The sequence below is a fragment of the Lampetra planeri genome, unplaced genomic scaffold (genome assembly GCF_965212315.1).
Source record: "Lampetra planeri unplaced genomic scaffold, kcLamPlan1.2.h2 scaffold_524, whole genome shotgun sequence".
Taxonomy (NCBI): domain Eukaryota; kingdom Metazoa; phylum Chordata; class Hyperoartia; order Petromyzontiformes; family Petromyzontidae; genus Lampetra; species Lampetra planeri.
Window position 1 is genome coordinate 29,878 of NW_027615347.1, and position 11,454 is coordinate 41,331.

The 11,454-nt window shown below is 43.1% G+C and overlaps 1 protein-coding gene across 1 annotated transcript; it reads right to left on the minus strand.

Moving 5' to 3' along the window:
* Positions 1 to 6,428: 6,428 nt before the first annotated feature.
* LOC144741378 (putative G-protein coupled receptor 149) lies at positions 6,429 to 10,499 on the minus strand. The gene is given in 7 exon segments (XM_078623936.1): positions 6,429 to 6,820; positions 6,902 to 6,941; positions 7,288 to 7,431; positions 8,423 to 8,910; positions 9,034 to 9,214; positions 9,539 to 10,246; positions 10,248 to 10,499. Coding segments are annotated over 7 exon segments (2,205 nt in total).
* Between the last annotated feature and the right edge of the window lie 955 nt (positions 10,500 to 11,454).

Genomic DNA, 11,454 nt, shown 5'->3' on the forward strand with positions numbered 1-11,454 from the left:
GCTGGAACTGAATCCTCTCGAACCACCTCCTCGGTCCCATCGTTCTCTGCTACCATCTCGATTCCCTCGACTTCCCCTTCTGCCTCTTCGCCCTGCTCCACCGCCATGTCCATAACTCATACCGTCGCCAGAAACAGGTAAGTGACAAGAAATAAATCTGTCCAAATATCCTTTAATAACCAACAGATCACTGTTTGACGTTGCTGGGTTACAAACTGATCTTTTAAGTTGTGGACCAGAGAAGGTTAAACGCTCAAACTACTACGCTGGAAATATCTATCGAGTATTTGACAACTGTGTGTACTACTAATGAACCACTAGGCCAGTCAAAAAAATGACAATAGTCTGTAGTCGCGAGTTGAAAATAGTACCAGTTTTAGCTACGTCCATCCGCCATGTCGCACAGTGAAAACGTCACAATTTTCGCGAGCTCAAAGATGACGTTGCGTTATGTAATTGGGTCTTTGTGCTTCCGTGAGACGAGTGTCAGGAGTGGCAGAAATGGACAGACGCCGCTTTGCTCTCTGTTTCGTACGTCAACGCCGCGGCCATATTGCGACAGTCAGCAGCTGGCCGCTTCACGAAAGGCAGGTCGACGACTGAAACGTCACAGGAAATTACCATTATAGGTACGACTGAACATTGTCTTTTTGGTGGTATATGTTACAGTATGTTACAGTATATGGTGCAGTATTTTTTCTATCCATCCTTCCATCCATCCATCCGTGTGTGTGTGTGTGTGTGTGTGTGTGTGTGTGTGTGTGTGTGTGTGCGTGTGTTACTATATTCATGGCATGGACTGACGGATCAGATGTTAAACTGTTCATCTGTAGTTCATTACTTACAGTATATTGAAATATGCAAAATGAGATGTATTTATGACACACACACACACACACACACACACACACACACACACACACACACACACACACACACTGCTGCAAGTCAAGTATGGGGCTTTGATATGGATGTTATATGAACATAACTTGTCCCTGTGTCTGTAGGGCCCCTGTTGTATGCTGCTGTACACTGCTACATCTCATGAGGACCTAAGGTCCACACTCAGTGAAGCCGGTGGGCAAAGAACAGAGTGTGTGTTCCCCTGGATGATCTGAGGGAGAAGACCCTGATCAGCAGTTAACATGGGGACAAGTTGTCAGCGTATGTTTAATTGTAAATCCGTTTTTCCATGCTGAGACTTTCAGAGAATGTGTGGGATATTTTTCCTTTCTCAGGGAGCACATTCAGAGAGCATATTTAATTTTTTGCTCATGTCTTTAGTCGTTTGTCTTTCGCAAATCAAGGTCGCAACACATTCACAAACACTGTTAGACAGCAAAGCTGTGGGAGATAGGTTCTTTTCGAAGATATTAGCTCTAGTAGGTCAGCTCTTAAGAAAGTTGTCTTGATTTTGGAATCAGTCTATATATCTATATATAGTCTATATATATATATTGTGTCATTCATTATCAGTATTATCAATATATCATGCAAAAACTATTTATCACAATTCGTTGAAGTAAACGTTAGGTTAGGGTTAGGGTTAGGTCGCAACACACACTGTGCTTTTTATTCAGAAAACAATACCGCTTCCATGTCTACTCCTGTATTTTTCCTGGCCGACATGACTATATGGCGGATGCGTTGACGTTTCTTGTCAACGGGCCAACATATAAGCAGGTCAATGAACGCCTGTCCATGATTGCATGGTCACACTTGGGATCAGCTGGTCTTGCTGTAGCTAGACTGCCAGTGCCCTCATGACAACATCTATTGTAATAATCTGTGTTTAAACTTGTGACGTACATAGAACTAATGATCTCATAGAATCAAACAATAAAGGCAGATAAGGGTTCACAACACTGTATCTTTAGGGTTCTGCATAGGAACGATTTGGCCTTCAACTGGGATGTTACCACAATACACCTTCTTCTCTGTTGATTTCACACCTCCCTTCTCTGATCTTCTGCGGATAAAAGTGTACCCGACATGATCTGGGGCACGCATCTCTGTATGACCTGTGTCTTGAAGCTTCAATAAATTACAGAAAGATCATTCTGTTGAGGCAATTCGTATTTCTCCAAAGTTGGACAGTGACAAGTAGATTTTGTATATGTATTCAGATGTTCATGTTGTTAGGGTAAATTTATATTTGCGTGTCACTGAATGCCTGTCCAGGATTGCATGGTCACACATGGGATCAGCTGATTTTGCTGTAGCCAGTCATGACAATATCTATCTATCTATGTAGAATGTATGTTATATGCATAACGTCATGCTAATTTATCCAAATAAACGAAGCAGGAATTTATAATCCTTTAAAAATACAAAAACCCTAACTGAAGCATTAACAATTACTAATGCTGCTACGTAGTTTGTTATGTAGTCTTCACAGTAAATTACTTTCAAAATGTGAGGATGAATTCAATAATCATCAGAAGACAAATTCATCATATTCATGACATTACAGTTTTGCTTGTTTGTTGTTTTTTCAAAATTATTCCAGTTTACAGTAAAAATGCAATATCTGTTTTTCATGATTCACTGGCTGTTTTTGTTTTCTGGATCGTGACACAGTAAAAGATCCAGATGGTCTTGTTCAGTCAGATGGAATAATAGATAATGATCGATGTGGCTGTTACATTTTCTCTGTATTTCCACTCCACCACTCGCTCCCTCCCTTCTGTCATAAATGTAAAAGGCACCATACACCCAATTAGTGCCGTGAAAGCACATGGAAAGAATACAAAGACAAGTGAACATAATGAGGCAGTCACTCATTGGTTCTGTGCTACATGAATCCCTCTAAAGCCCCTTTGTCTCAACACTTTACATTCACCACATTTAAATCAGTTTCTGTATACTAGTACGCTACTCCTGCTTTGCCATTATGATAATGATACTGAAGATATGATTTGTTTAATTTTACACCTGTGAAATGGAAACTCTGCTCCAAGAATGTGAGTAAAAGATATACCTGTGCATTGATGTGACATTTTTACAGTTCTTTAATTTGTTCAGTTTCCTGCCCTTGTTGTCATCCTCACCTTGCTCACAATCAGACAGAAGTCCTCTGTGATTGAATATACTTGTTTGCACCGGAGCAGTTGGCAAGTAGCTCCGTCGGGCTTGGCCCGGCTGGGTCCCCGTGGCAGACCTGGCTACCAGGCGCTTGCGTATGGGCCCCCTGTCTGTTCAGAGTCATATCAATTTGAATTGTATAGCCCAACATCACAATTACAACTGTACTGTGTGGACTTTACAGTCCACACTGTACAATGCCCTCTGTCATTTAGACCCTCAATCCCTCAAACAAGGGTGAGGGAAAATTGCCCAAAAATCCTTGCACCAGGGGACAAAAGGCAGAAACCTCAGGGAGAACCACAGAAGGAGGGATCCCTCTCCCCGTTATACACAGACCAGCAATAGGTGTTGAATGTACAGACAGTGAAGGGACTGAGGTGAGAGAAAGAAATAGAAATTTAGCTTCTAAAAGCTCCTAGAGTGTCAGCGCCCTGTACCCAAACGGAGGGGTGGTTCCAAAGGACCTGAACCTGGCAGCTGAATGCTCTACCACCCATTATGCTGTTAGAGATTCTAGGAATCTAGGAGTTGGGCTAGATTCAGGGAGCATTACAGCTAGTTGGGTGATATGGTACCAAACGATTGTTGAGGTAGGATGTGTTGGCTTCATAGGTAAGGAGAGAAGTTTTGAAGTCTATTCTATGTTTTACAGGGAGTCGTGTAAAGAGGCTAGTACTGGGGACATGTTATATCTGCATTATAGCAGCATTTTGGACCAGCTGAAGGGTTGAGTTGAGTAGTTTCCTCATGGAAACTCATTGGTGTACAAGAAAGTGCTGCGAAAGCTGCAAAAATGTGATGATGGATCAAATGCAGTGATATAATTTTGCCAGATTAATAAAAAGAAATTTATAATAAAATAATAAGAATGCCTTCTTCCTTTTTTCGATATCCATTGAGTGGCTGGAGCTCAGGTGGTAAATAGAGTATTTTGTTAGAATGTTGTTCTTTGAGAGTCCATTTCAAAGTGTCTGATCGTCTGAACGAGTGTCTGAACAAGCTGAATAGCTGAATGTCTCTGTGCTCCTGATGGGTTGTGTCAGTGTCTAAATGTGTCTACATCTTTGCGCCTCATACAGCAGCCTCTGTCATTATGATTAGAAATGTCTATCTACTCTTTATCGAGGTTCTTTTTTTGTTCCGTGTGACCGCTGTGTGTCATTTTTCACAACAATTTCTCGTCATATGGATTAATATTAATAAATACGTATGTTGTGGATTAATCTCTGAAAAAGAAGCTGCTAATCATGACTATTTAATTGAATAATCATTGCACATTTTTAGCTTTAACCACTATTTCTAATACACGCCATTTGAGCTGTTTGCTTCTTTATCTGTCTGAATGACTGATATGAATGAGTAAACGTGCCGAAACCTATAATTAGACAGTTATAACCTATTATAAGACAGTTTATTAACATATTAATATAGTTTCTCAGAAATGGAAACTGACATAAGTGAGAATTAGACGAAAGCCAACTTAATTCCACTCCACTCCTTGCCTGCAGGAATGAAGAGCAGTGCAGCAGAAAACTATGGCTCCACAGCTAAAATGGCTTCTGTGACATGTTTACATTCATTGTAATTTATATGTTGTACATTATGTTCATATACATTTTGCCAAGGATAGAAATGCTTTGCAATCATCATAGGTTCCTAGTATGCATCTTTAATGACAATCTTCAGAAGGATGTTGCAGTGGATTCAACTCAGTTCAATTCAAATGCTCACAAGTCTTCAATGTGTAAATGAAGTGTTTGAGATTAATGCAGACAATTGACATTTTAAGGACCTAAATAAATATTCTACTATTCTAAAAACTGTAATAAATATTATTCAACTGGTGGCACCATGCACAAAAGTAAAGATGGAAATCTTGATATATACATAAGCTATTAAAGAGAATGAAGCCATGAGTCTGTGTAACATTTGTAATTGGAAATGAAATGCACAATATTAAGGTAAGGTAAGTAAAGTACGGTTAATCCCAGTCATGAGTTTATGAAAGAGCCCTGGTGGCTCGTAATTGCATGGACAGTGAACAGAATAAAGAGAAGGTGGCAGTGGAACATACTTTCATATGCTGCCTACTACGGGGAAATTTACACACTGTCACTCTGTTAACTTGTACAGAATCTAAAAGAAGCAGTGGACCTCTCTGCGTAAACACTCTGCACACTCTACTTTGTTTCTCACTCCTCATGTTTCATTTTTCACTCATCATGACACTGGACAGCGTACACAACATCCTCAGGGTGGACCAGTTTCTGCTAGGTTGGAAGTGTACAGAGATGTGGTGATTCCATTGAGGAAAGCATTGTACATTGGAGAAACTAAACAACCACTAAACAGGCACAGGGCTCAACACAGGAGAACTGTTTCCTCAGCACAGGACCATGCAGGCCACCTACACTTAAAAGGCAAGGGTTGAACATTTATCTAGCACCTACAATGCAGTCCAAATATCTCTTTCAAGGAGGATAAGAGCTCATTCAGACATATGTAGTTCTAACGACCCGGTGACCCAGCGACTTGCAGGCGACTCTGACGACAATGGAGGGGGATCCGACACTCACAACCCTTTGTGTGAGTACACAACCCAACAGTTTTGATATTAGTAGCAGAACTCCCCACTAGTCAGCTTAGAACTGAATAAGCTTCTAGTTCTAGGATGAGTGGTGAATGTCTTCAAGCAACTACTAAGTAAGTCCAGTGCCTATGAATTAACTCAGCCAGATACTATGACCTGGAGGTGTGAGAACCTTCACAGACATTGTTTAATACATAGAAGACACAAAGCAGCAGGTGCAAGAGAAAAAACAATTAAGAAGCAATTGAATTAAACACACGGAAAACATGGTAACAGTATGAACACTTCTGACGAGCGACATCACAAAGCTTAAATATCTCTCTATTCATACTATTGTTACGCATTTTGTAAGTAAATGATAAAAACACACACAGGGATGAGTCAAACGCATAGGTCAGGTGACCCCTTCCCTCACAGCTGAGTCATCTGTGACGTAGCCTAGCACAGAGGCTTCATGTCAGGCTCATGATCACTGGATGGGCCACTGTGTCTAACTCCATCTCTCTCTTGCTCTATTTGTTTTATGATGACAGGCTGCCATATGGTGAAACTCATGTCAGGAATATAGATGCTCTGCTGGACAGCATTTTTGTTCACCCATCCCCATTTTCCTTTGGATCACATTCACTCCAGCCTACAACAACAAACAACAAAACCACAATATAACAGTCTAATGTCTTGATTTGGATCCATTCCATAAGAAATAAGTGGAATGATAATTTGTCAAGCTGCCTCCTGCTGATCTTTCCTTTCATTCTTCTGTGCCCCCACCTTGCTTTCTATAGGCCTCATTAAGTAGCTGTATTTCCTCATGATATCCAGAGCTTCCCTGCGTCTGTCGCCGGCTGTTCTGCCGGTGGGCCTCCATAGTGTCAGGTATGGTGATATTGATGGTCTCTGCCTCGTGACTGCTGCTGCTAGGAATGAGGAGAGAGTAGGAAGCCGTCTCGCCCAGGTCGCAGGAGACAAAGCGATTTTCTCTTCGAGAGTACCGCAGTGATGGTGAGCGGGCATGGGTGGAGGACTGGCTTATGTTTGAGATGATTGAGACACTGTCCATGGCCTCCTCATTATCACAGATCTCCAGAACCTCCAGATGAATTTTGACGTTGGTGTCCCCCACAGCAGCTCCTATGCCCATGTCTATTCTGATATCATTGTCCGTCCCAATTCCGTTGACATTCACATCTCCAGTTTGGCCTCCTGATGCTGGGTTGTCGGCACTGGGCTCATGGCCAACTGATTTAGAGCGATATACTTCGAGCTATAAGACAGAGGAAGAATAGTAAAACAACTTAGAGCATGAAGTGAACAGTGTCTGATCACAAAGTTCAGTCATATCATATTATATGTTCAAACATTCCTTCATATTACTTGACGCTGAATGTTGGCATCTGTTGTCATTAACAGCTGTTGACTGACATCGAGAAGCCTACACTTTGAGAAGTAGAAGAATTTTATTATCATTACTGTTCTGCTAATGTTTTGTACTCGTGCATTTAAAGGGCCTGAAATACACAATAAGATTTTGTAACGAAAGATAACTGGCCAATGGATAACTGTAACAACAGATACATGGCCAATTAGAGGAATACATTGGTTGCCCCTACCTTTTTGGCATTGTTGGGTGAGATTTTTAGGCTGTCACTGCTGACCTCATAGGTAGAGAGAGAAAGGGTCTTTCCCGTCGGGGCTTGCAAAGACACGGTACCCTGGAAGGCGCATAGCGGGATTGACAAACCAGCTGATGACCGCTGCTGGTAAAAAATAAAAAAAGACCATTTTGTTCAAGTTGATGCCTTAAGATTAATAATTATGTAATTACAACTGCTGTAACCATCATCTAATGGTTCACATCTATACGACACTATGGTTGCTTTTCCTCTGTTCAAAGTCTCTGAGCTTCTGATGAAGAAGAGAAGAGAAGAGAAGCATGTTTACTGCTCATTCCCACATGAATAGTTAATGAGCCTTACATGTAAGAGTCTGTCAGTGGTAATTTACAGGCACAGTGATACTTAAGTTGAGCTGCTCAAGTGGAGCACACGATCACAGCTAAAGAGAGTTACATCATGGAATGTTCAAAACCACAGTTGAACTGCTATTGTGAAGATCATTTTAGTGCATACAGCATTCATGAAATGTTATTTCCCATTCATCTTTGTGTAATGGCCATTATGTTGGTGCATATGTCCACACTTAGTACACGAGAGGATGTGTTTGTGCTGTAGAGCCTACGGTGTAGTTGACAACACATTTGCAAGAACATGAAATTAGGCTTTGACACCATCAGTGAGGGAAGTAGTTGAAAGAATGTGTGTGGGGTTATGGGTCACACAGGAACATTGTGGGGACTTGCAGGTGAATCTCCATATTGTCATTTAAGTATTAGGACTTTTGTGTTTGGGTTAGGTAAGTATTCCAATAATCATATACGTGTATATCCTTGTGATGTCATGAAAACCTGATTAAACACAAGCAATGTATCTGTAATGTACCTGTTTTTTTGCCTTCAGTAATGTTTGTATGTTTGTAATTTTTTGTGAGTTTGTTTTTTCCTCTATTTGGTTGGTGTTTTGTTCTCTATCCTAGCTGTATGGTAGGATGTGTGTTTATGACAGCGCTTTGACTGCTTATCCCACTTTTCAAAAATTCATTGCAGCCATAAACCACAGATTGACAAACACATTCAGTAGCTGGGTGAACATCAGACTGATGAACTGACTATTTTGGACTATGACGTACCTGTCTGGGTGTCCTCTCTGATTTACTCCTGCACCACTCCCAGTCGGTCAGTTCAATTGTCTGACACGCTTCATGTGACAGCCTCCTCTCCGACCCGTCGAACACTGATGAGGTATCGGTGATGCTGTGATCCTTTTCCCGGTTGTGAGATGGCAAGGAGGGAACATGGCAGAAATCATCATCATCATCTTCATGGCTCTCATGGGAGAGGGGGCGACAGTCTTCCAGGGCCTCCCCTCCACCAGCCCCTGTTTCCAGCAGATCTACATGAGAGGGGGTGTCCACAGGACATGCGCTGAAATCAAAACTGGCCAGTCCGCCTCTCTCTAGAGCATCAAGGTGGCTACTAGGGAAGTCACAGTTGAAGAAGTTGTGATAGGCTGGCTTCTCGATTGGTGGGTTATGACAAGATATGGGGACATGGGAGAGCTTATATACGCCATAGCCTTGTTGAAAAGAAAGGTTGAACTCAAATCTTCTTTTCATTGCTGTGAAAAATAGAAAAAGAAAAGGATGAGCTAGGCGATATATCACTTTTGAAAATGAGTTTAGGATTTTGAATACACATGCTTGAAAGTCAACGTCAGTACATTTGAATTATTTATGGCTACCTGAGGGTTCCTGTGCTGGATCACGTTTGCAGTTAATGAAGCAGCCACATGGCATGTGGATCCAGCGCTTAGAGAGCACAAACAATGGAGTGACCGCAGGGGCTAGCAAAGTGAAAAAAAAACTCATAGTCTCCAGAGATGAGCTGCGTACGTTCACTGCATGGCGCACTATCACCAAAATCTGAGAAAATAAAGGGCAAGAGGAAAGGAGGTGTCAGTGATTTAAATGAATACAGATGTGGGAGAACGAGAACTGAATCCGTGTTTACCAACTATAGTCTTGGGCTGGGGCCCCATGACCTGGACTGGGAGACAATTGTTTAGACTGTTTACTGTTTAGATTGTTTTTGTCTGTTATTCGTGTCTCTCCCGGCTCTAAATTCCAGTCAAGTAGTCACTCAACAAAGTGAATGCATCAGAGCATCTCACAATGGTTTAAATGCCTGTAACTATAGATGTCAGGGCAGGTGGGACAGATGGATTTTCATTTTTTTTTTCTCCTTACCATCATTGGCATCCATAAAATAACGCGGGCAACCGCTAGGATCATGGAGAAACGCTTCTGCGCGACCACCGTTGCTGTGTCTCCGACAGCAGCTGTCCTCTGGGTGCTGGGGGACACACAGCTGCTCTCTTTGACCGTGAGCTCCGACCCCGTCCCACCCGAACTTGGACTCGGCTCGTTGTAGACATGGAAACGGTTGCTGATACTGTCCCGAGAGAAGGAGCGTAGGTCACAGAGGGGGGCAGAGCCGCTCAACCCCTGCGCCATGTCCAAATAGCCCGGATAAACTAAAGTCCTCTGGGACTCTCTGGAGCACAGAAGTTGGTAGGTGAGGGGGGTGAAGAAGAACAACAAGCCGCAGAGACATATGCTATATAAAAAGAAAAGCAGCAAGGTGTAAAAACTGCCGCTGTCTGGGAAACATCCGAGAGAGGAGCGCGTATAGCTGCCCCACCCGCACAAAGGTAGCGCACTCACGGCCAGGCTGACCGCCCACACAGCGGCTATAGCCCACTTCACCGTCAGGGGTCGGCGGACGGACTGGAACACTCCAAATCTCTTCGTGACATAGAAAGTGTAGCCTGCCATCAGACAAGCCTTCATATTGCTCGAAAGACCCTGGAACACGTAGAGAAGTCCGGATAAAGTGCACAAGATGCCCGATCTGGAGGATCTCTCCCACTGCAGGAGCATGAAGAGAGAGAGGGGGGACCACACTGAGCAGGTCGTCCAGCGACATGGAAGCCACAATGAGGCACAGGGATGTTTTCGTTCTCATCCGGAGGAGGGACAGGAGCGAATACACACCTCCGACAAAGGTAGCCGTGGCGGTGGTTACGCACAAGGCGAAAAGGATCAGGCGAATCCGCCTCTCCACCCCCGAAGGCTCTGCCGGCTCGTAGATGGCCGTGGAAAGGTAGCTCTGGTTGGGCGCCGGGGAGCTTAGGTCTGCCGCGGACATCTTCAGTGAATAAGCTCTGTTGTTCTTCCTTCGCCACTTTTAAGTGACAAAATAAGAGTCGTCAGCCAATGAAGTTTCACGATGGAAAAATTCGAGGATGCCACAACTCTCGCTGCATCTCTGAAAGATCAGCAGACTGGAGGAGATGGTAACATCCTTCACCGATCCAGTAGAGATAAAATATCATCTGTCCTTTGGACGAGGAGCCTACGGGCTCATCTGTCAAACCGCACAGCTCTGCTTCCAGCGACCGGGTACGCGCTGCCGTCATCAGCCGCGGTGCCAAGCACAGTGAACTACTACATGTCTGCTGCTCCAATGTTATTGGACCTCGGGTCAAACAGCCCTTACAACCTCTCTCTCTCCATATATATATATATTCAACACACACACACACACACACACACACACACACACACACACACACACACACACACACACACACACACACACACACACACACACACACACATAGCCGCGGGTTATCAAAAATGAGAAATGATAAGGTTCATTAATGAAAATGAGCAGGCTTTTTTTCCCCGGTGTCTTTCAAAACATCTCAACCAGAGACAGGGAACTGAGGCCTGGAGTCATGACTGAAACGTAAATTAGATTTGAAGTGATATCTTGTGACCCTGCTTAGGTGCTCTCAGACTGAAAATCATATTGAGGCCACTCGATTGACTGTGTTTGTGTGTGTGTGTGTGTGTGTGTGTGTGTGTGTGTGTGTGTGTGTGTGTGTGTGTGTGTGTGTTGGCTCAGTATCTCAAAATGGGTTGAGTTTGACATGATAATCAAATGACTGACAGAACATTCAGATTTTTTTATTGGATGCACTGAAGCAGGTTAGAGCGGCAACAAGATTAGTGTGTGCATGTGTGAAATGTGTCTGTAGGCGTGTAAATATTTTCTGAAAGTGGCCTTGTCCTTCCTTGTGGTGTTCAAAGATGTTCAA